At 38.1% G+C, this 26,417-nt stretch overlaps 1 protein-coding gene across 1 annotated transcript in view; it reads right to left on the reverse strand.

The window, feature by feature from the left end:
• Positions 1–25,729, reverse strand: part of LIN7A (lin-7 homolog A, crumbs cell polarity complex component) — a 135,790-nt gene extending 110,061 nt beyond the window's left edge. Inside the window, exon 1 of the mRNA XM_081311556.1 lies at positions 25,424–25,729. Coding sequence (XP_081167682.1) covers positions 25,424–25,505 — 82 coding nt within the window. The 5' untranslated portion in view covers positions 25,506–25,729. The remainder of the gene's footprint in view (positions 1–25,423) is intronic.
• Between the last annotated feature and the right edge of the window lie 688 nt (positions 25,730–26,417).

Raw genomic sequence — 26,417 nt, forward strand, 5'->3', positions numbered from 1 at the left:
TATTTATAAAGCTTCATAGAGAATATAACTTAATCCTAAGATCTTCTTTTGACTTATTTAATTTTATTGCTGATATACTTATATAAGGACTTGGAAAGTTTAGATAAGGGTCCTACAAAAGCCCATATATAAAAGCCTGGACCCCAGTCAATGGCACTAATGGGAGTTGGTAGAATCTATAAGAGGTGAGGCATAGTAGGGAATCTCAGGTTGCTGGGTGTGTTCCCTCAAAGGGGTCTATGGGATGCCATTCTTTTTCTCTCTTTTTGCACTGGCTACAAAGATGGGCCTTTGCTACATGATCCCTCAATGATATACTGTGTTACTACAAGCTGAAAGCAACTGGGCCATTTGTTCATGAACTGAAACCTCCAACATGGTGAGTGAAAATAAACCTCTTTTTATACATTCATTAATCTCAGGTATTTTATTATAGAAACTAAATAGCACAAGGATAGTCTAGGTAAAATTGTTAGGTAAATTTTAACTATTTTCAATATCCTTGAAATATGTACCCTCTCTACCTTTTCTTGCATTTCTACCTAACAACCCTATTTCACTTAACTTGACACCTCATAATTGTTATACTTGCCAAAATTTTGTCTCATTGCCTCAAAGCTTATTAGAAAAAAATAGCTGCCTTTTGTCCAAAGGCAATTGCTTATTACCTGAGGTTAAATTTTTACAGGAGAAGATGGTTATAACCAAAATAATTGCACTTTGTACCTCATGACTACTGGACTGCAAAAACTGTATGCCCAAATTTCTCTTCTGAGACCCAGGCCCAAAGATACGTAGTCTACCTAGCATAACTCTTCCTGGACTATTCAAAGCAACTTATTGAAGCTTGAATGTATCATCTTTCACACCAAATTTTTCCATTTCCATTTCTTTTTTTGAAGAAAAATATTTTCTTCCATCCATATATGTATGTTAGAAATACTTGGTGTATTTGGGGAATCCTTCTCCCTATCCATTTTCCACAGGTGATTCATTTGTATCCCTTTTAATTCTACTATTTCATGGAATGTCTTGAGAAACTATCTACTTCTGTTTATCTTCCCCATTCTGCCTCCCTTCCCAGTCATCGCCAACTGTCTGGGACTACTATAACAGTTTTTCAACTAATCTCTTTGTTTCCATTTTAGTTCATATTAGAATCTATTTTCAATCCCAAAGCAGTTTTCTCCCCAAACACTGTTCAGATGGGTATTATTTCCTTATTTAGAAATCCTTCAATGGCTTTCCATTGCTATTAGGAAGAAACCAAATTTTATTTTTACATGGAAAATAAGGCCTTTCTAGACTATTTTCCTTGCCCCTTCTTCAGGCACCTGGCTATCATATGTACTCTAATCTTTTATATGTAATATACTCTTTCTTGCCACATAGTCTTATTTTCCCTTTTGTCTAAGACTTTGCTATGGTTTGAATATCAGGTATCCCCTAAAGGTTCTGGGCTAATGTAGGAATATTTAGAGATGAAATGATTGGATTGAAAGCTATAACCCAATCAACCCAACCCAGTTTGCATAGAGTGACTGGGTGGTACCTGCCTACAGGTGGGGCATGGCTGGAGGGTGTTGGCCATGGGGTGTACCCTATAACCTATAAGGACTGTTCCTCTCTGCATACCACCACACGTCTCTGCTTTCTGGCTGCCATAAGGGGAGCAGCTTTCCCCCACTATGCCCTTCCCTCGTGATGTTCTGCTTCCACCTTGGATCCAGAGCAATGGAGTATGTCGTGCATGGACTGAGACCTCTAATCTTGTGAGCCAAGGTAAACTTTCCCATCTCTATGTTGTTCTGTTTGGGTATTCTGGTCACAGCTACAAAAACCTGATTAAAATGCACTTTTTGTCATACCCTTTACCACTGTATGCTTTATATCTCAGGCCAAACATCACTGCTTCAGAAAGGCTTTCTTTTTATTTAGTTATTCTTTCCAGCCAACAAATATTAGGTACCTATCTATAAGTGCCTAATACGTCTTTGCCATCTGTCTTTGCTTTCTAGTACTACGATTGTTGTAAATTTACATTTACCATCACGATGACTTGATTAAGCTCTCTTCTAGATTGAAAGCCCCTTGAGAACAAGATCTAATCTGGGTGTTGTTCTTCCTTGATACTCAGCTTAAACCCTGTAACATGGAGGGTGCTCATTAAGTAGTTACTGAACTAATAAATGAGCAAAAAATAATAAAAATAAATCTGTCCAAAAGATAGAAAAAATACTTTGAGACAAGTCTGCCTTGCCCTAAGGTACTCAACATACACTGCTCAAAAGATTGCTCAATGACTCTGTAATCATAATTCAGTCTTTGTAATTCAATCTTTGTATGCATGAAAATGTATCAGAAGTTTTTTTAAAAAATGCAATTTTAAGAAAATCCTAAGAGACGAAAGTTCGGAGGTCGGTCAGATTAACCATGAGTTAATTTTAAGTTTTACAAATAAAATATTTAATTGTGTCAAAATGAATGAAGCCAGCTCTTATTCTATTCTAATATTTTCTTGTGAGACAAAAAAAGAGTAATCCTACAGACCACTAAATGTCCTAAAAATTATACCTGTACTTTTTCTATTCATGAATCTTTAGGCTTTAATTGGCTCAAAATAAAGAGGCAAATGCAATAAACTTGAAATGACATGTTCAACAAAGTTCTGAATTTATAATAAATAGCTTGTTTTTATTCCATTTGGGAGAAGATTAAATAAAATAAGCTTAGCTTTGTTTTATCTTTAGAACAAGATAAGTAAGATCCCAGTACTTAATTCACTTTTTAAAATACAAGACAAATTACTCATACAAAAACAAGTTTCATTTGGAATACATTATTTTTTCAAGTGGTATTAACACAAAGCTTTCCTGTTGTAATTTACCATTTTTTATCTTATCTTTAATTTATACATAAACTGAATATCTTAACTCAGGTGCAAGTAGTTCATCACATTTCATCAATGCTTTAAATATATTTATTGTTCTGTTACATTTATGAAAGGTATCTCTAGCTGATAAGGAAAAATTTAATATGTCTCTTAGGAATCCTTTCTCTTCTACATGCATCTCGTGTCAACACTTATTAATTCATATGAACAATGCAAAAGAAAAAGGAAATTATTGTGCTGGTTTATTAAGCTCTGCTGGGAGGGGGCAGTTTTCTATGTTCATCTGACATTTCTATAATAGAATGCCAACTCAAATGCCAAAGAAGTTTGAGAGCAGTGACTGAGAAAAACATTGTTTACCTGGAAATCATTGTTTATATAAAAGACATTATGTTTTTCTCATGTATGGAGATGGAGGAGCTGATCTAAAGTGATGATCACATTCAAGGAACATTTTGTGTTCAATTAGATGTGAAATCAATATGACTATTCTTATCATTAATCACAGATCTCCTTTAAATATATTCTATATAAAATAAACACTTTACACGTTATGAAATTGAAGAGATCCTAAATGTTTCCCAAGACAGTCTCCAGATAAGTGCAAAAAGATATGTTTTATTTGAGCTCAATCCTTTTGCCTGCATTTCTATTATATCAGCTAATAAACTGCAAAATTAAAATAAGCATTTTAGGAACTCTAAAATACTAGTGATTCCAAGCAAAAATAAGAATAAAACACATGAGTTTCTCAGAGAAAAAAAAATTCAGGATTCATTGTTTTTATTTGTGATTAAAATGACAAATGCAAGAATTCACCTGGTAGGGAGAGAGTTGAAGAAAACACAGGTGCCTAATTCACGAGCTACAAAAAAACAGTATAAAGGTGACCATCTGGGGAAAGCTGGCCGACTTAATTTTCCTATGAGCTTACCGTCTGCTCCGTATTTCTCTTCCAAACTCTACATTCTGACCTGAAAATGCATCTACATATTTTGCAACATGCATTTCCCTCTGAACATAAACGTCACTAGCTTTGATTATGCAAAGGATAGAAATACAACAATGGACATATTGTGTTGTATTTGATTTAATCTCAGTTTTCTGATTTATTAAGAAAGCCTTTGTTTCTGGTGATGATGCTTTTTTAGCCTTTCAGTCCTGCTGTAAATCCCCACACTTTCCGTTGATACACCTGCGAATGCTGACAAGCACAGCTTAAGAAACAAAGGCTGCTTTGAGCAGGGTGGTTCCCCAGGAGGTGCAGAGGTAGACCTCTGGGAATGCTGGGGGAAAGGAGATGGGGTTTAGGTTGTCATCCTGATATGGACACAATGGACCGAAACAATGCTCACAGGAGGGATGAGAAGACTCAGGACCTCCTGTCTTGTCAAAGATCCCTGACTCCCCAAGTAGCCTGAGTATGTCAGGATTTGGGGAAGAGGTATCACACTTTACTGCCATAGAAGACTCTGAACAGGAAAAAAAATCATCTTTTGTTTGGCTTTCTTTATATATCATTTTAAATGCTGATAGTACTTACTTTCAAGTACTTATTGCCATTACCCTCCTATAAGTAGTCTTTTGCCTATCATACATTTTTTTTAAAAAAAATTCATAGCTATTACTTCTTCAATATCCTTAATTCAGGCATTAATTGTTCTCAGATTATTCTACATCTTTATACACTGTAAGCTGTCTGGGATACTAAACTTGCTTCTAGTCTTGAACAATTTTATCACATTGAAGTTCTGATTTATATGTGGTTGTCTCCTAGCATCTTAAATTTCAGTAAGTACTAAGCTAAGTTCATCAGTTTCATGGACCAATATGGGATCTTGCTGACTTTTTCCCTTTTCTTATTTTTACCACCTTTTATCAATAAGGCATCCCATTAACATCCCTTCTTTCTGTTCCACTCCCATAACTCCTTAAATTCAGGTCAGATCACCCGATGACCACAATAATATAGCCACAAATCGTTAACTGCTCCAAAGAATAATGGGAGTCCTTGAACAAAGAATTCAAAAAAGAAACACCTATTAATTCGTTTAGAGTGTCAGAAATACTTGGGAAAACAAAAATTCTTTAATTTTAAGTATAGAACTTTTGCTCAAGGAGGACACAGTAAAATCTCCCAGACTAATGTTTATAAAGCTCTGTTCTTTCCCATATGTTTAATCCAACTTTCAACTTATTTTTACTCTAGTTAATAAATATTTATCTAAGATCATTTCACTCCCCCCCCAAAAAAAATTTTCCACTCAACTTTTCTGTTAAAGAAAGCTAAGCATGTCCATCTGCAAATTGCACGTTTCACCTTAGCTTTCCCGACTTCATTCATCTTTAGAGCTCCTCAAATGACAAGCTTTTCATCTCTTACACTCCCCATCCTCATATCAAAGCAATATGTTACATGAATGTGCATCATCATTCAGCAATGAAGTGACCTTTAACACACAACTATGGAACTATGGGAAATCTCCATTAATGGTTTCTCATTCTTTCTCAAGTTAAATTGAAATCTTCTTCTTTGCTGAATAAAAATACATTTGCTCTTTTTTGTCCTTTATTTGGAAAATCCTGCTATAGATGATTAAAACTATCTGCATCAAATATTTTTATCAAGTTAATTTGTCATGTTGCATGGATCTAAAACAATGGTGATTTGTAGTGCTTACATAACTGAGCCAGTGGGGAGCTGGTAAGTAGATAGAGAATAATCATATTATCTATGATCTCTTCATTTTCTCCTCCATTGTCAAAATACATATTGTTGTCCAATTTGAAAGGAAAGGCAACATCTATTGAATATTTTTTTCAACTTTAACAAATTTTATGTTACAATTAAATGTTAACTGAAATGGCACTTATTTCTTCAGGTAATTGAGCATCTTCTTTGGGCCAAGTATTTTACTAGACAGCAAATAGTCAATAAGACAGATATACTTGTGACCATAAGGTGCAGTGCTTACCATTTTCACATATAGGCATTTCAAGCCTTCTGAGTATTCTATCTCCTTTGTGGCTTCTGTCCCATTTTTCTGCTTCCTGTGGATGCAAAACTTCTCCAAAAAGTTGCATATACTGTCTGCCATCTCTGTACCTATCCTCTGTGAATCTACGCCAATGCAGTTTTTGCACATATTTCACCAAAGTGTCTGGACCACCCTTGACCTCTGACTGCTAGATGCAGTGGTCAATTCCCAGATGGCATCTCACCTCACCTACTAGCCCTGCACATACATACTCTTTTCCGTCATACAACTCTCATTCACTTGGCTTCTTGTCCCCAGTGTCCTTTGGCTTTCCTTCTGGCTCATCTTTTCAACCTATAAATGCTCAAATTATCCAGCACTGAGTCCCCAGATTTCATGTCCTTTCATCCTCCAGATGGCTTTAAATGGCATCTATGTGTTGATAATCCTCATATTTATATCTTCATCCTGGACTTTCCCCTTGAGTTCCAGAATTTTATATATAGCTTCCAACTCAACCTCTTCATGGGGCGTTTAATAGATATCTCAGCATGTCCCAAATCAATATTGCTCCTGGCCATGACCTCTTTCCCACTAAAGTCTTCCCTATTTCAGGAAACTGAAGCTTCTTTCCTTCGGGCACTCAGCCAGACACCGGCTCATCACTGATTGCTTTCTTCCTTTCACACTTGATTTCCACTCTTTCGTCAGATCCTGCTGGCCAAGTCTTCCAAATATATCCAGAATATGATCACTCCTCAACACCTCTCCTGCCACAACACTCCTCCCCACCACCATCATCTCTGACTGTGGAAAGTTCTAACCATCTCATGACTAGTCTTCCTGTGTGGTCTTGCTCTCTGTGGTCAATATAGCAGAGCCAGTTTGTTCAGACAGAAGTCAGACCACATCACTCCTCTACAAAATCCATCTTATGGTTTAGGTATTTAGAGTAAAAACCCAAACCTGTAAAACATTAAGCCTCAGTCTTATTCAGTGCCCCTCTGCCACCATACATGCATGTGCTCATGTTCTCTCCTACCCACAGTTTCCTTCTTCACTCTGCTCCAGCCACACTGGGCCCACTGTTGTCCCTTCAACATTTGAGGACATGAATACCTCAGGATATTTACACTTGCGGTTCCCTATGACTGGGATAGTCTTCCCCATTTAACTTCATGACTCACCCTTCAATTCCTTAAAGACTTTCTTTAAAAACATCTAATACATGATCACTTCCCTGTTCCTCTACATAAAAGAGTAGTTCCCACCACCACTTCCCTGGCCCTCTCCTCCCCTCACTCCTTCTTTGTGTTTCCTGCTACTACTTAGAGTTAGATAAAGCATCATGTACTTAGTTGTTTACTCTCTACTGTGTGCCTCCTGTCCCACTCTACTAGCTCAGGAGAGTTGGGGGTCTGTTGTGTTTGCTACTGCATCCCTGGAACCCAGAGTGAGGGCTGGAACACAGTGGGCATGCAATCAATATTTTCCAAGTGATAGTTGAACAAATTTACAGAGGTGTATTATAAGGTGCTATGAAAGCACAAATAGAAGGATCAAATTAGACTGTAAGAAACACAAAAGATTTCCTGGGAAATCTGAAACCCGGATGCTAAGAAGGCAAGTAGGCATTTTGTCAGGAAAAGAGAAGACAAAGAGCTTCCCCACAGAGAACTCCATTGCCAATACTCTGGCTTTATTCATTTAACAAATATTTATTAAACATCTACTATGCGCCAGTCTATGTTCTAGGCATTTGATTCAGAAAGAGTAGAGTGGCTGGATGCGATGGTGGATGCCTGTAATCCCAGTGGCTCAGGAGGCTAAGGCAGGAGGACCTTAAGTTCAAAGCCAGCCTCAGCAAAAGCAAGGCGCTAAGCAACTCAGTGAGACCCTGTCTCTAAATAAAATACAAAATAGAGCTGAGGATGTGGCTCAGTAGTTGAGTTCCCCTGAGTTCAATTCCTGATACCCTCTCCCCCCCCAACCCCCTGCAAAAAAAAGAGTAGAGGGGAAAGGCTATTTACTAATAAATATTTGCAGAGGGTTAGTTAATAAAAATGCTATGAAAGTTATGATAGAGAATAAAGGATGATGGGATGGGGGTTGAAGATTATTTCACCCCTTCTATACACTCTAGGCTGGGACTCATTTCATGTAAATTTCATGAGTGACAGTTTCCTGAACCACAGAGAAGCTTAAGGCCAGGCTCCAAGCTAAGTCATGCAGTTTGGCTCCTGGGTTTAGAACAGATCTAAAGTCTCTCTTTCTGGGAGCTTGCATCTCTCAGTTATGGGAGTTTACTTCTAAGCTTGAGACCACCTGTATCCATTTCATCTCCTTCCTTCTCTTTCCATCAAAGTGTCAGCTTACACCTCTACCATTCCATTCTTTACTTTCCCTTTAATTTCTCGCACCTGGAGATTACACTTCATTTTCAACCTGAAGCATAGATAGTTTTTTAATTGTTAAATTTTTTTCTGGCACTTCTTGATGTTTGTAATGGGAGAGGTTTTGTGTTAGCTCAGTCTGCCATATTACAGGCTCACCTAAATTAGTATCCAAATTAGATTTTAATTTGAAATATGAGCAATAACATAAAGAGAGTCTGCATAACCAAATAGCTGCTCAGATGTGAAAATTAGTATCCCAAATTAAAAAACACATAAAAAAAAAACTTCCTTCAAAGTCTGTCTTCTCAACTGGGAACATAATTTCTTACTCTAATAGGTGAGCATGAATTATGGCTCATAGAGGATGGATTGACTTTGTGAAACAGTAATAGAATAGAGAATGGAAACTCTTCTAAGCACACACAAGAGGTGAGCACCAGGTCACTCACCTGTGGCACAGCATAGAAAGAAGAGACATCAGGTGCTATGCAAGCGGATTAGAAGAGCTCAGCTAAAAATTTTAACAAATTGATAAAAAGCCAAGTGTGAGCTAGCATAGTATAGCACTGCACCTCTGACACTAGCAAACTCCCCCCTCCCCCACAAATTTCTATTGGGTGAAAGAGAGTCGATCAGGTTGGAACTAGCAGTAAAGACCCATTACAACTGGAAAGAGAGCAAAAACCTTCTACTCCAGGGGTGATGTGGGTGGAGGCAGAATGGTCCCAGTTTCAGCATCCTACATAAGACCCTCCACAGACGGAAGGCGAGATTTAGTCTGGTGGACCAAAGAGGGGCAGGTTCACTAAGAAAAGGATGCTGGTACAGAGGGCTTCTTAAGATGGAGGCTGAGCCTTGACAACGGATGACATCAGGGAAACCTTTTTGCCCCTAGTAATAAGCTAGTAAGTACCAAGTCTTAAGCAGCAGCCATCTGCCCCCTGGGAAAGATAGAGGGCATAGGAGAAGACCCCTCTGTCAGGGGCACAGAGAAGACCCAAGGCTGAGGGAGGACCTCAACAAATGGAAGTAAATATAAAATACATTTTTCTTTTAATGTTTTGTTTGGTTTTATTTTGTTTGGGTCCTGGGGGTTGAACCTTTACCACTGAGCCACATCCCCAGCCCTTTGTATTTTTTATTTTGAGGCAGGTCTTGCTTAGGGCCTTGCTAAATTACTGAGACTGGCCTCAAACTTGCCATCTTCCATGCTCTATGTCTAAATTCTCTGGAATTGTAGGAATGTGCCACCACATCCAGCTTCTTTTAATGTTTTAAAAGCAGAGGTTGACAAGCACTTTTCTTAAAAGGACCATACAGTAAGTAGTTGAGCTTTACAGTCCAAATGGTCTCTCCACAACTCAATACTGTAGCTATAGTGCAAACACAGCCACAGACAAATTGTCAGTAAGTGGACATGGCTGTGTTCCAATAAAACTTTACTTAGGGACACTGGAATCTGTCCATAAGATATTTACCCTAAACCCTATGGGCACTACAAATAATAAAATAAGAAATGCAGCAAGATAAGCAAAAGCCTCCATTGATGCTAGTAAGTATCAGTAAGTATTTTTGAATATAAGACAATTTATTAGATAGAGCTCCTCTACATTTGAAAATTTTGTAATTTACAAAGAGAAAAACTTTGCACTGAAATATATTCAGGAGAAACTTAAGAAAAAATGATTAAATGCATTTTATTTTAAAGCTCTAAAGATAATGAAGAACAACCCAAGAGAAGAACCTTCCCAAACTTATTAGTACATGTGAGATGGATATTTGTAAACCCAGAGAGTAAAATGTAAACATAAGAAGGGAAACAAGCTATCTTAATGTGTACACATGTCCTGTTGTCTTGGATATGTCTAATCTGTTCAGCTACTTAGCACAGAGGATGGCTGAGGCCATGATAACATGATGATTGCAAAACTATCATAGCCAGCTGTAGCTATGGTCTGAATGTTTGTGCCTCTCCCAAATTTATATTTTGAAATCTAATCATCAACATGATGGTATTAGGAAATGGGAATTTTTGCATTTGATTGGTCATGTGAGGCCAAGCACTCATGAATGACATTAGTGTTCTACTGAAGGTGCACCTTGAGCCACCTCCTTGCCCTTCCACCATGTGAGAACACAACAAGAAGATGCCATCTACAAACCAGAAACAGGCCCTAACCAAATCTGTTGGCACCTTGATCTTAGGATTCCCAGTCTACAGAACTATGAATGAATGAAGACAGAAAAAGCATCATACACTTAGTACCTTAAACAGTGGAGACTTATTTCTCATAGTTCTAAAGTCTGGGACTTCCAAGACCAAGTTGCCAACACATTTGACTTGGTGATAGCCCTGTTGTCGTTTATGGATGGAAGCCATCTGATTTTGTCCTCACATGGCAGAGTGAGAAAGAAAGGGGAGGGGAAGAGCAAGAGGAAGAGTACGTCTCTCTTCCTCTTGTAATATAAGGATAATCATGGGGTCCCAACCCTTCTCATCGCATCCAAACTTTATTACCTCCTCAAAACTCCACCTTTAAGTACCTCACATTGTGAGATTACAACTTCAACATGTGCATTTTAGGGGGAAGAAAAATTTCAATCTGTAACATATTCATCTTAACATTTTTCCTATTGGTGAGTAATCACTTGGATGCCAAACTGGCAGCATTTGGAAAATGGGTGACATCCAAATCAATATCTTTGTGGCTGTAGAGGCATATCCAGAGGCATATGTCTATCAACCTTAACTAAATAGAAGCTGGAGTCATGTAAAAACTTCTCTTTGAGCTATCAAAGGAAACATCTCAGCATTCCTTCAGTAACACACATTAAGCTTATTTGTGTTATATTTTACTATTCATTTACCAAAAATACCCCTTTTTTGGAGAACATATGCTGTACTGCAGAAGGAAAAGCAATAAATTCTACACGCACAGGTTTAAAATGGTTAAAAATTAAAAAAAATTGTTCTAAAGATGTAAGCTTCAGATATCTGTGTTACTTAGGTGGAACATCTCTTCCACATTTAATGCTAGACAAATGTTTTACTTGGGCCACTGAAATCCATACTAAAACCCCAAGGCATATATTTTAATGATGATGGGTAAGCAGAGTGTGTTTATGCACTCCAGGGCATTTAGAACTAATCTTGATGGAAAAAAGATGTCGCAATTTTCTCCTTAAGCCTGAAATTCAGGTTGTGTTGCATTCCTATACCTCTTCTCTCTTCCTACTTGGAGGCAAAGACTGCAGGGAACAGGCTTTGGGGGCACTATTACCAATTTTTCACTCCGTTATAGTAGCCTGTCAAAATTCCAGGTCTAAGAAGAAGTTTTTTTCTGTGCATTACAGATCACTGAAAGGTAATCTGAAGGTCACAGTCATTATCTCTCAGTTCATAGGCACTGCCTAGAAAGAAGGAACAGAATACTGCTGGTACTTTCCTATAGTTCTATCTATGGATTTTTTTCACCTTTAGGATGAAGACACTAATAGCCACTATAGGTAATAAGCAAAACCATTTACATAACACTAGCTATTTTCCCATAATTGTGCTAAAATTTCAAAATACATGATTTAATTAATCATTATAAATTATACATTCCTTTTTAAGCACTGTCCTAAGGCAGCATGCTCTCTTAATGTGTACCCACCCTCAAGTCTGCTCTTTGAAGTCTTTGCAAATGTTTCTGCCTCTACTGTTCCTTCCAATTTTAGGTTCCTCAAGACATGTTATAGACCAATGCACCTGCTCTTGACAGTGAAGTACAGTGCTTAAGCCGCAGGTCTCATGAATCAACACGCAATCACCGTTATTTAGCCTGTTTATGCCTCAGTTCCTAACTCTACAAAACAACAATAGTATCTACATATTATAGATTTGCTTTGAGGACTAATGAAAATGAAACATAAAGAACACTAAGCAAAATGCCTGGTATGTAGTGAATGCCCACTGTGAATAAGCTTTTTTCCTAATATTAAAAATGTCCTAAGTGGCCTGCTTAATGTCTTTCTTCTTCTCTAGACTGTTAGCTCCATTATTATGGTTTGGACATATGGTGTTCCCCAAAAGAAAAGCAAGAAAGGGCTGGGGTTGTGGTTTAGTGGTAGAGTGCTCACCTCACATGTGCAAGGCCCTGGGTTTGATCCTCAGCACCACATAAAGACAGAAATAAAATAAAGGTATTGTGTCCAAATACAACTAAAAAATAAATATTTAATTAAAAAAAAGAATGCAAGAAAGTTTAGAGATTCAATGATTGGGTTATGAGAACCTTAGCCTAATCTGTGCATTAATCCACTTGACTGGATTAATTGGGTGGTAACTGTAAACAGGTAGGTTGTGCCTAGAAGAGTTAGGTCACTTCGAGAATGCCTTTGGATTTTTATTTTGTCCCTGGTGAATAGAGATCTTTCTGCTTCCTGAGCTATTTCCTCCACCATGCCTTTCCACCATGATGTTCTTTTGCCTCACTTGAGGCCCAGAGCAAGGGAGTTGGCCTTCTTTGGACTGAGACCTTTGAAACCAGGAGTGCCAAATAAACTTTTCCTGCTCTCAAATTGTTCTTGTCAGCTTTTTTTTTTTTTTTTTTTTTTTTGTCATAGCTACAAAAAAAGCTGCCTACAACGTCTATCCATAGCCCTTGACTTGGCACCTGGCACACAGTAATCTTTCTTGCTTCTCCTTGAATAGCTAAGTGAAGGAAAGAAGAATAAAAGAAATACATCATCATGCATAGTGGATGTTATTTCTATAAAAGGATGAAAGAAATAACATGTGGAGAGAGTAAGCAATATTCTAAGTTTTCATAGATAGTAAGTGACAGAATTGTAACTCAAATTCATATCTGTCTGGAAAAATGCATGCCCCTGGGGAGAAGAGGATGGAGCTAACCAGTCACTACTGAGCACTTACTATGAATGTGGTGATGTTATAGGAAACAGATAGTAACAGGTCAAGGTCATAAAGCAAGGACAAGGCAAAGATAGACTAAATAGGGGTCCAGCCATCTGGAGCTCCTCCCTCCCTCTGTCACATGTCTGCCTCCCTCAACATTATGTGATGCTTTACAATTAAACAGGGGAGAGAGAGGGGGGGGGAGGGAGGGGGAGGGAGAGAGGGAGATATTAAGAAAGGAACCCTAAATCACTCTTGGGTGTATTTTCCTATTAATTATTTAGTAGTACCATTTTTTGATAGTTGTATGATTAGCTTATATTAAGAAAGAAGACCACAGAACATCTACACAAACTCTAATTATTTTCCTAAACAATTACTAAATCATTTTTTTTTTTTTTTGGTACTGGGGATTGAACCGAAAGGTACTCAACCACTGAGCCACATCCCCAGCCCTATTTTGTATTTTATTTAGAGACAAGGTCTCACTGAGTTGCTTAGTCATAACTGCTGAAGCTGGTTTTGAAATCAAAATCTTCCTGCCTTAGCCTCCGGAGCAGCTGGGATATAGGTGTGTGCCACCTTGTCTGGCACAATGACTAAATCTTAAAGTTATACTATTTATTATTCACATTTTGCCTGTACAATTTTTATAAGATGTTTACTAATTCCCAGAATGTACTGATTCTAATTTTGAACATTATAAATGTGAGAATTTTTTTCTTTAATAAAAATGTGTCTCCTTATGTCCTGTGCTCAGTTACTTGTTTTACCTCCTGAAATGATGCCATATTTGAGACAAACCACAAATTCATTCAGTAAACGTTTGAACACTTATCTTACGAGCATTGTGATAGGCAACGGGCATTCAAAGATAAAATTTTTTTTAAAAAAGTTATGTTTTTAAGGGTGACAGTCCTATAAAAGAATAACTTCAACCTTCTATGATAACTTTTCTCATAAAATTATTAAGAAGTGCTATTGAAGCATCAAGAAATAAGTGTTTTGAGGAAATGTAGGTTGACAAATTAGGTGAATATACACGAAAATGTTTTGAACCCTAGCATTTTCAAAAATGTTTCCTGTTTCTGGAAGAACCCAAAATATGTATGGGCCTGCCTCTTTGTTCAGCCTAAAAGAAGCAAACATTCTGTGTCTCTGCCTCTGATATGGAAGACATCAAGGACTCCGGGAAGAAGTAATCATCATGCTTAGTGGTTACTATGTGTCAGATCTTCTCTGAGTACTCAACGCATATTAATTCATTTGAATCAGCAACTCTAAGTCTTAGTGTAATTTTTTCTATTTGCCATTTTACAGGTAAGAAAAATAAGACTCAAAATAATCACATTGCTTTTATGGATGTTGAAGAGCTAATAAGCAGAAAAGCCAAAATTCAAACCCAGGAGAAATAGCTCTGGAGTGCAAGCTTTTAAGTACCATGTGACCTTCCAAATAAGACAATATTCTATAGGTGATGCAGAATACAATAACAACCAGAAGAAAATAGTATTAGGATGTCATTTTACAGGGTGCAGTAGTTACCATCTGTCATCTCAATGAAACTTGTAAAACAGGTATTACCACCTGACTACCACTCAATACTTCTGATCCATTCCTTCCTTGTTTTCTATGTTCTGATTACTATAGTCCATTGCTTGAACCCACCGTGATTATCATCTTTGCACTTGATTGCTCCTTTTCTCAAAATGCTCTTCACCTGGATCTTGGCACAGCTGCCTCTGTTCTAATGTTACCTTTTTAGGGAGCCCTTCCATGATCTCACCTGTAAGAGCGCTCAGTCCCATTTCACTGTGTGTCTTTCTTTTCTGCACTTATTGTTCTCTGGAGTCATAGTATTTATTTACCTGTTTAAATGTTTTGTCTGTCTTTTCTGATGGGAACATAAGCACTAACAGAGAATTTGTCTATTTTGTTTGCTTCTATATCCCCATCTCTAAATATATGGTAGGTATTACACATAATTAGCATTCAAAAATATTAATTGCAGCTTTTTTATTCCAACATTTTTGTTATTTTTTGGTTTTATTTATAAGTTTTCCATCAATTTTCTTAACATTTGGATAAAAGATTATTATTTAGATATTATTTGGGCATAGGATTATTGATTTCACTTCAGTACACTTCAGTGATTGTACCCCATTAGGAAACTCACTTTTGTCTCTATTAGCTTTTTCAGGGGATAATTGAATACTCTGAAGATGATAATTTTGACGGTTCCATTTTATTACTTATTTTTATCTTAAAATGTTTTTATACTACTCTTGAGCTAAAGCAAACTGTTCTGTTTTTCTTCTCTAAATGTAACATTTGACATTGGTCTCTGAAGACTAGAGTTTGTCTTGTTAAGGAATCTCCTTACTTACAGGCTCATAAATGTTATGTGTTTTGAAATCACAAGTGAATGTTAGCTTTATGTCATCCGCCTTTATCAATACATACTGAGATGATATGGTTTTATATAATTAATCTGTTAATATAAAGAATTATAGTAAAATATTTCCTAATGTTGAACTATTCCATTTTCTTGGAAATTAATGGTTCTCTGCTGGGTGGTATAATACTGCCTCCAAAGGGGGAATCTGGACTTTCATCTGATATTATCAGTTAGCACAATGATAGGATTAGTGGAATTTACGCAGGCATTCGGTGCCTGGGAATCAAACATGCTCAACCTCCTATGTGACAAATGAGTTTAGGGCCCAAATTACCAATGGAGTCTCAGTTGAGAAAATATTTTTCTCACTGTGAATTCAGCAGTTTTTTTCCATCATGTTTTAAAACATTAATATGATTTATGTGCCAATGCAGAATGATTTCTAATTTTGAATACTACCATTTAAAAAAATAATCTCTTCTAGTTTAGTATTTTATTACATTATTGGGGTTAAATAGTTTTATATTTAATTTTAAAGAGATTAATGATTTTATAATTTGGTAATTTTATGATAGTATTCACTTTGCATTTAAGTGAAATCCTCAAATACTTTCCAAATCAAATTCTCCTAAACTAAATTATCCCAGTCATAGTTGTGCCATCAAAATGAATCTAATCACATTTTAATGTGATTCCATCTAATAAATGAAGACTACATTTATTTCCATTGCATTTTATCTTTTTATTGTAACCTGCCATTCAAGTAAGGTATAGTTTGAAATACTGATTTGGTTGGCCAAGATCTTTGCTGTTTTTCCTTATTCTATATGCCACCAATAAATCTGATTAAGATATAATCTGTGGTGCTCATCCAAAATTTTGGTAACAATGTTGAATAGACAAAGAATCCAACATTCTTGTAGCAGCGTCTCAACCATTAGAAACCCACCTCCCAGATCTCCACATCTCAAGAAGGCTCGGCAATATTTGGGGTTTCCTGAATGTACAGTATGGCACCTGAAAGTAGGTGAGACCTGTTCTCTGTGATAACATGTACTCTCTGTAATCATCACTTTCCTTAATAAGTGCCAATATCCCATTCTTTTAGTAACATGACTTGTGTTTTTCTGTTGGGAGGCAACAGCTAATAGATTGGTCTATCATTTCCTAAAACACTTTATGATGATGATGATGATGATGATGATGATGATGATGATGATGTGGATGCCAGGTCATTTGTCTATCAACAGCTACTACTGTTCCCTAATTTTCCTAAAAAATCACTTTTAGCAGTCCCTCAACCATATTCCACAATTCTTTCAATTAGTGTTCAATACAGTCTGCTGTCTCTTGGCTTTTTCCCCTCCTTCCATCTATTGTGGAGTTTTGAATCTTATGAACATTCTGTGACTCCCATTTTTCTATCCTTTTTTTGGTAAATATGATTCTTTAATTTAAAAAAATTGAAGATCCTATCCTAAAATATAACTATCACCTCATTAGGCAAATAAAGACTAGAACCAGGTAGACTTGAAATAACTACAGTGTTTCTAGGATAACTTACCATCTGGTTAAATTAGAAGTTCTAGTTTTCTATTCAAGACAGATATCTAAGTTCAAAATAATTCAAAACAGATATCCAAGTTCAAAATAAGTTTGAATCCCACAAAATATGTTTTAGAAGTGGTCTTTGAAATCTTAACACCAAAAAAAAAAAAAGAAAAGAAAAAACAAATAACCCAATCAATAAATGGGCCTCGGAACTGAACAGACACTTCTCAGGAGAAGATATACAATCAATCAACAAATATATGAAAAAATGTTTAACATCTCTAGCAATTAGAGAAATACAAATCAAAACTACTCTAAGATTTCATCTCACTCCAGTCAGAATGGCAGCTATTATGAATACAAACAACAATAAGTGTTGGTGAGGATGTGGGGAAAGAAGCACACTCATACATTGCTGGTCGGACTGCAAATTGGTGCAGGCAATATGGAAAGCTGTATGGAGATTTTTTGGAAAACTGGGAATGGAACCACCATTTGACCCAGCCATTCCACTCTTCAGTCTATTCCCAAAAGGACTTAAAAACAGCATACTACAGGGACACAACCACATCAATGTTTATAGCAGCACAATTCACAATAGCCAAACTGTGGAAGCAAACTAGATGCCCTTCAGTAGATGAATGGATAAAGAAAATGTGGTAATATACACAGTGGAAAGTATTCAGCATTGAAAGAGAATAAAATCACGGCATTTGCAGGTAAATGGATGGCATTGGAGAATAGAATGCTAAGTGAAGTTAGCCAATCCCCAAAAACCAAATGCTGAATGTTTTCTCTGATTTAAGGATGCTGATTCATAATGTGGTTGGGGAGGGGGCATGGGAGGATTAGATGAACTCTAGATAGGGCAAAGGGGAGGGATAGGAAAGGAGTGGGTATGAGGGTAGGAAAGATAGTGGAATGAGATGGACATCATTACCCTAAGTACATGTATGAAAACACAAATGGTGTGACTCTATTTTATGTACAACCAGAGATATAAAAAATTGTCCTGTATATGTGTAATATGAACTGTAATGCATTCTGCTCTCATAATAGCAATTTTTAAAAAGTGGTCTTTGGGCATATTTATTTTTATTAGGTAAGTCATCATCAAACTCAGCATAGTACCTTAGAAAAACTCAAATCATATAAAACTATCACATGGATCAGATATAAAGCATTGGTGGTAATCTGTGATTTTTGAAAATTATTTCACACTTGCTAATACAGAGTGATTTCAAATTAAATCCATTTAAATTTGTTTATCAGGTCAGAGTTGACCATTCATTGATTTGTGTGTGTGTGTGTGTGTGTGTGTGTGTGTGTTTAAATAAACTATGCAGTTTCTTTTGTGTGGGTTGAGGATGGGGGCGAGCTATTCTGTAGCCTCCTCCCCACATTAAAAAAAAAATCCAACTTTAGCTGTTTGGCTTAATTCACAATAAATGCAAGTAATGGATACAGGGATATGAAGAGTAACACCAACATTCACATCCTTTCCTAGTCCTGGAGAACATACCCCTTGCTCTGCTACACACACACACACACACACACACACACACACACAGACCACCTAAGGTAGCTGCCATTCTTACATTATTTTAGGTTGAAAGGTTTCCTCCCACAATCACCCCCTATCCCCATCTTGGGGATTGAATCTTCTGTCTTGTTCATGCCAGGCAAATGCTCTACCACTGAGCTACATTCTCAGCCCTTTTAAAATTTATTTTGAGACAGGATCTAGAAAAGTTTCCTAGGCTGGGCTTGAACTTGCAATTCTCCTGCTTCATCCTGCTGAGTAGCTAGGATTATAGGCCTATACCACCACGTCCAGCCTTTAAGTTATTTTTTTAGCATTAGCAATATTTGATGATAGTCAGCTAAGTCACTTTTATTTCATTCATTTATTAAACAATCAACAAATAGGAAGACCATGACTACTATGTGCCACAAAATGCAGTGGGCTCTCCATAAACAAATTCAACTAGGTCTTTGATTTGATAGATTCTAACAGACAGATGTCAAAACTTCAAAAAAAAAAAAAGAATTCTCTCCAAGAGACACCGGTTTTGCGCATGTAATACAATGCTGAACACCCAGTACATTTTCCCATTTGGTTTTTCTCCATATTATGTTCCCTTTCCCCTTCTAAATAGCTAGTCTCCTGTTGTGATTCCTGAAAAAAATACTTCAGAAGTAAAAATATTAATTTCATAAATGACTGGAGCACACCAAATATATCTCTGGTCTTGGAGCAAATTAGAAGAATTCACTAAATTATTCTAAATTTTAGAACTATCTATAAAGCTATCCTTAAGTAAAAGATGTATGTTTTGAGTCATTCTCTTGGCAACTTGCCATTACTAGACAAAAAAGAAAAGATGGATGTGGTGACAAATTTTTGATTCTTAGAGAGTGTTCGTTAAATATATAGCACAAAAGGAAATGATATTGATCTGGAAAAAAATTCAATAAAAATATTTTTAAAATATTTATTGGAGCCTCCAGAAAATATGAGAAAGCAAGCAAGTAGTTAAAGTTTGTGAACTAAAACATATCTGGGTGCTGAAGTGGGAAACCTTTAGCACAAGAGGTGTAAGACATCATCAGTCCCTCTCATATTCCTCCCCAGTGAAGACCACCATGGTACATGTCTTTAGAGCAACATAAAAACAAAACCATAATTTTTATTTTCCTTCCTTCTTAACATTTTTCATGTCAAATAATAAAACATAAAAAATAACGAGGAACAAGAGAAGGGGCAAGCTTTTTTCGGCTATGAGCAAAAGCAATTTTCAGGCAAACACAGATTTTATAAAAACTGGTGAATAGAGCTGATTAAAAAAGCTATAGGCTGCCCAAGGCTTGAATTGGAAGATACATGAAGTAATAAGCTCTGCATGCCTTGAAAAGTGGAAAGGAAAAAGAAAAATTTTAATGTATCACAAATTTTATGGAAACTGTGGCACTCATGGGATTCTCATTGGCATTCCATTTTTGTTCTCATGTTTTTTTTTTCCCACAAGTTTGAAATGCACAAAATAAAAGGTCTTGGTTTTACATTAGAATTGTTAAAGGACGAAAGCCTGATATTTTTTTAAAAAGACAAAGCATACTAAAAGATGAGTTTAATCAATATTTTAAATTACAATTTAAAGAAGCCAAGAAGTAAAGATTTCTGTTTATATTTTGCAAATTATCCAATTTGAATTTAACTCACAGAAAACTTAGATGACAGTAATGTCAACATTTTATCTTGTATAAGCATTTAATTACAGAATGTAACCAACTCATCATGTCATCATATATCAAATATTTTAAATTTCATAACAGTAATTAACACATAGAAATGTTTTAATTATCCTTTTTTTGACACTGGATTTTTTTTTATCCATTTGGTTTAATTATGGGGGATGTTCAACAAAAGTGAAATTTTGAAAAATTCTTTTATATTATCCTTTCTGACCTTGAGATGGAAAGTAGAGTTGGTGTTACCAAGGAAAGTGACCAAAACCTTTCTTTCATATAATGAAGGATTTCTATGTCATTTTAAAGGAAGGTATTAAGTATCCAGATTGTACTCTGCTTTGCTGCCTCTGGTTTAACTGAAGGTCATTCCTGGTTTCAGAGATTAAAATCTGGGCAAACCAGCCTCTCAGTGTTGGGAAGAGCTGCTGTGAATGTTTTAAAACCTGGAAGAGAATGCCACACTAATCTCCTTATCAGCATCTTCACTTGGCCAAGAGGGTAAATTATATGTGCTACTTCCTACACTACTATCTAACATGAAATATGAGGCCAAAAATGAATAGATCTCATCTTTTGACCACTTGGATTCAACATGCAGATTTATGCACAGTGACATGTAAATTACAGTGCTCAGTATATCTTTGAAAATCTAATTATAATATATGATGTTTTAGCCTAGCAATAAAAAGAAGGGAAAGCTGATCTGTAGATTTCCTTGGCATATATAACCAAATTTCTACCCCAGGATACATACTTAGAGGGTAATTATTTCTTGGTAATTTTAATTTTCAATTATTTTCTAGACTTTAGACATATTAACCAGTTGTTAGCCAAGTTGTAAATGTGGAGCTGTTTTTATTCCTACTCTTTCTTCTCTTTGAATGCTTCTTCTAAGAATCCTATTACCACCCTACAATCTGTTTACATTTCACTTTCTCAGTGAACCTTCCTTGACCAACATCAATCAGGTCCTCCCCTATTATTCTATATCTCAATGGCATGGTTATTTTTTTTTTAACAACACTTTGTATTCTCAACTAGTCTAAAATCTTAATTATGAGTACCATCATCATGAGCCCAGTTACCATCAACCTGCATCTCCTCTCCTGCCAGTCTTTCCTCACACGAGCTTCCTGGATGTTCCCCGTATGCCCATGTGAGTTCATTTTGAGCACATTTCCCCAAACATCTGCAAAGTTTGCTTCCTCATTCTTTCAAGGCTCTTCTCAGATGTCACCAACTGAGTAGAACCTTCCTTGATGACTATATCTACAGCCCCCACCATTCTCCTTTACCCAGTTTTCTTCTTTCTCCCCAGCACTTATAATTATCTTTGAATGTGTTCTTCACCATTAGATTTTATCTGTTTTGTTCATTAGCACCACCGCAGCGATTAAAACAATATTTGGCAGAAGTCTGGCACTTGTTACTTATTTGTTAAGTTAGTTAATAATATCTTATTGTTATTTGTCTTCCCCACTAGACTCTTAAAGCAAGAAACTTCATTTCTGGTATTCCCATAGTATCATCTATTCCCATAGATGATAAATGAATAGTGAATGAGTAAATGAGTTGTTTGCTTGTATGTGGGTGTATTTTATAATCTCCCTCCTGCAATAGGCCCTAATTTACAAAGATTAAAATTATACCTGTTTAGCTCCTCAATGCACACCAACCCCACAGTAGGGTCTGTTTATATAATTGGCACTCAATAAGTAAAGTGACAAATATCATGGACTGGGACCAGAGGGAAAAGGAACCTACCCTGGTCAGAGCCAATCTAATCCAACAACTTAGTAGCAGATAGAAAAGAGTTTGGAATACACTCAGAGCCATGAAAGCACTAAATCGCCTTTTCAGCCTTTTGGAGCCTAGTCTAGACCAGGTCTCTCTGCTTCCCAGAGGGGATCCAAAGAGCAAGATGCAGACTTCTGAGCTTCCTACTTTCAGATGATATCTTCTGAATTCTGAATTCTAGGAGGACTTAATCTTAATTTTGATCCATAGTTTTGATTTGTTTGTTTAGACCTTTCCCTGAAGATTCCACGTGTTTATGATTCTACTTTAGGATACCAAAGGACTCAGAACAAGAAAAACTATATTTTATCTTTAAATCTCCAACTGTGTGGTAGAGTAATTTTGAAAACATCTTGTCATCATTATGTTCTCCATTTGTAAAATGAAAATACTGGAGAAGAATCAGCAGCTGTAAAATTATGGATTGTTTTCAGACTCACTTAGATGCCCTGGGGAGGCTTTGTGAAGCACCTTCTTCCCTTCCTTCCCTATGCCCACCTATCATAAGTCTTGGTTAAAAAACATAGCCTTGGTGAGCTACTATTATTGCTGAGAATCTATTGCGTGCATAGGGGAAAAGAGCAGTTAAAAACCATTGGTCTGTGTTATCTTTATCATCCCTTACAGAGCCAAAATAAGACTCTATGAACTATACCTCAGTTCACCACTAAATCCCTATATTTAACAGAGCTTGACTTACTGCTGTCTTTTGTTTATTTGTACAAACAGACTTTTTTTTTTTATCCTACCATGTCAGGGATGATGACAGGCATTGAGAATTCAAAGATGTATTCCGAAATGAACTCTTCCCTTGAGGAGCTCCACCCACTGGGGAGACAAATGCAATAAGAGTGTGATAAAAGCTTCCATGAAACCAAAGCAGTGGGGGAAATTTAGAGCACTTCAAAGGGTACCAAAGCAGCCAGGGAGAGGAATGATTTGGAAAATCTCCCAGTAGGTGACCAAACAGAGTCTTAACTTTAATTAGTTGAATTATAGACTGCTAAAACTGCACAGTGTCAGAATCATTTAGTTTAAACTCCTGATGTGGCACAGAGGGAAACTGATGTCTAAAGAGGTTAACTGATTCATCCGAAGTTGAGTACCAGATTTGCAACTGGGAACTAAACAAGTAGTATTGGGCTGCTTCTTTTAACACACACTTTCCAAAGGGGAAAGTTCTAGGATCCTTTATTCCATGAATTTAATGATGAAATGAATCAATTAATTGATCATTAATGTATTATCATGACGTGATAGAAAAATACTTGTTTATATTGAACATGTGCAGCAGTGATAACAATAGTCCATCATTCCTAGTAGGTTACAGATCCTGTGGACTGCTGGTGATTGTATTCAGATCTAGGCATAATCTAACCCATTTCCTTTCTGAGCTCATGCATGGACCCAATCACACCAAGAAGAACAGGTACAGTTTGAACATGAACAAGAACAAACTTTAGAATAAATCCATATCTGTTCAGTACCACTTCTTAGTACATGCTGAGGCATGTAAAGGCTAAGATAAATCCTCCAGAAGTGAAATATCTTTATTATTAGTAGTAAAAAGCAGATATAAAATTGCTCAGGAATAAAATCTTTGTGGAGAGTCTGATCCAAAGGTAGTTGTTTTACTTAGAATGTTTAATGACTGTAATTTAGTAATGGGACAATATAAGCGCCCATCACATTAAAATAGAAATACTTGGGAAATCCACAGTTTCTAATAGCTTGCCATCTGGCTCTTACTGGCAATGGATCTATCCTGCTTAGTGCAGAGGATGATATTGGGGCTGAAATCATGGATTATACAATGGATTTCTGAGCTCTTAACTATTTCTAATTTGTTACATTGTAAATCAACATTTTCCAACATAAAATCAATCTTTTATTATTTAAAATAAATTTTTAAACTCTTATCCCAAGTAAGGTTGCTATGGGCACCACATAACATCTGGCGCCGGCTGATTGAGTTAAAGACATCCACTATCTCTCCAAATTAAAAACCTCAAACTGAGTTCACTGACTTTTGCATTGTACTCATTGCAAATATGCTCTTTTGCTTTGTCCCACTGTCCAGTTTTATCCGCTAGAAAGAAAAATTTTAGAGGGCCATAGACTAAATCATTTGCCTCTGAACACATCATTTCCAAATGGCCGCCCCGGGTCCTAAATCCGGCTGCTGCGGGCAGGGACTAGCTGGTGCCCTCTCTCTGCAGAGCCATGGGACTCAGCGCCTTCAAAACTGGACGTCGCAAGCCAGAAAGGAAACGCGATCACATAGGTACAGGTATAAGCCCGCATGGGTGCACCAGAGAGGCCCTGATCGCAGCGGATCACCCATCCCTGGGCTGGCGGAGGTCTTGGGGAGGAAACCAGCACTGTTTCCCCATTTAAGTCAGAGGGCAGAAAGCTTGGGGTCGCAGGTCAGAAGTTAAAATTTAACCCAACCTGTGCTTTGTCCTCGTGCCTAGGGACACCGCGGCTGCACCTAGCTGGGCAAGAACAAGGTTGGCTGGGATGTGAGAAACAGAGTTGCTACCACTCTGGAGCGGCAGGAGGAGAGAGCAACGCGACCCCCAGCGCAGTCCGGACGCGAGGCTGGGAAGAGCGGGGCTCTGCTGCCGCGATGCGGCGTCAGGACCCGGGCACTGCTGCCCGCACTCCGCGTTGCCCTTTCAGCAGAGGGCAGCTCCCTGCCGCGGCAGCACAGTCGCTGGGCGCTTGGCCACCCCACAGGAGCGCCCTGACCGCCCCTGGGCGGCCTCCTGGGCACCAGTCACTGGACCAACCCTAGTCCTCCTACGCAGGGACAAACTTCCTTTCTCTTGGGCCGCCTGACCGTGCAGGTTGGCAGGCGACTCCCTTGCCAGTCTTTCTGCTCCCGGGCCAAGCGAGCTTCCTCTCTGCCCCTCTCCAACCCCAAGCCCCTGGCGCCTAGCGGTCCCCGCTTATCCTCTCCAACAAAGCCCGCGGCCGGGAGGCGACCCAGTGAGGGGCTGGGAGTGGCGGCAGGGGCTCCAGAACCGGACCAGCACCCCTCGCCCGGGCGAGTACAGCACGAAGGGGCAGCAGGGACAAGGCGGGGAGAAAAAGGGGAAGAAAGTATCCCGCTCTAGGCGCGAATGCCTCCTTGGGTGTCCTCGCTCTTCCTGCTCGCCCTGCCCGAGCGCGTCCTGCTGTCCCGGTGGGAGTTGTCAGGGGCAGAGGCGGCAGCAGAGGGGGCGCAGTGGCCTGGCGGGCGAGCCGCTCCCTTACCTCTGTCCAGAGTAAGCGGCTGGACCACTGTCAATGTCGCCATGTCTGCCGTGGGAGCCGAAGTGACGCTCAGCTTCAGCATCAGCAACCGCTTGTAGTGAGAAAAAGAGGAGGAGATTGGGGGCGGGGGTGGAGAGGGAAGACTGAAAGGAGGGGGAGGAGGGGGAAGGCAGGAAGGTGGTGGTGGAGGAGGAGAAGAAAGCTCGGGTGGGTTGGCAGCCAGATGGAGACGCAACTGTTCCGTGGCAGCAGATCTTCAGACGCGGCGCTTAGTGGAGCAGGTATCCGAGAGCGACTGCATCGCCAGGCTCTGGGAAGGAAGGCTCTGCCCTAGAACTTTGCTCTACCACCCCTAGGAGCGCTGAGTGGGTATAGCTGTGTTGCTTTCTTTGAACTTTCCACTCAAATGGTCAGAATATACGTGCTTGGGGAAGAGGGGATGGAAACACAGGATATGAGAGAGGGAGGTGGGGAGATGGGTTCCCCCCGCCCCCAGATCAAGAGAGTCAGCCCAGTAATCCCATTTGCTTTAGAGAGAAACTGCTTCTAGTGCCAGAAATGTTGGGATCTAATTGTAGTTGCTGTTAATTTCTGTTAAAGTTTTTTGGAATGTTGACATATAACAGTACACAAGATAACTGACGTAGTGCCAGAATTCCTTCAATAGGACTTGGGTATATTGCCCAGAAAATAACTTGCTTTAAAAACCAAACTTGTTAAAAATGCTTTTTAATAATAATAATAATAGATCCGTTTCTATCATTAAGTTTGAAAAATATTTATCTTGCACACTTTCACGGCTATCTATAACCGGCCTTTATTCAGAGGTGTCACTTATTGATGAATTAATGTGTGCCAGGAATTGAGTCAGGAGTGCTACATGCCACGTGCCATACTCTGCAGATTGTGATTTAGTAGGTGATGTTATTAAAATGTCTACTTTAAAGTCAGTTCTTCAGGGTTCAGTTACTGGAGTCTACAAATACTGGCCATG

The sequence above is a fragment of the Spermophilus citellus genome (assembly GCF_964194105.1).
Source record: "Spermophilus citellus genome assembly, chromosome: 10".
Lineage (NCBI taxonomy): Eukaryota > Metazoa > Chordata > Mammalia > Rodentia > Sciuridae > Spermophilus > Spermophilus citellus.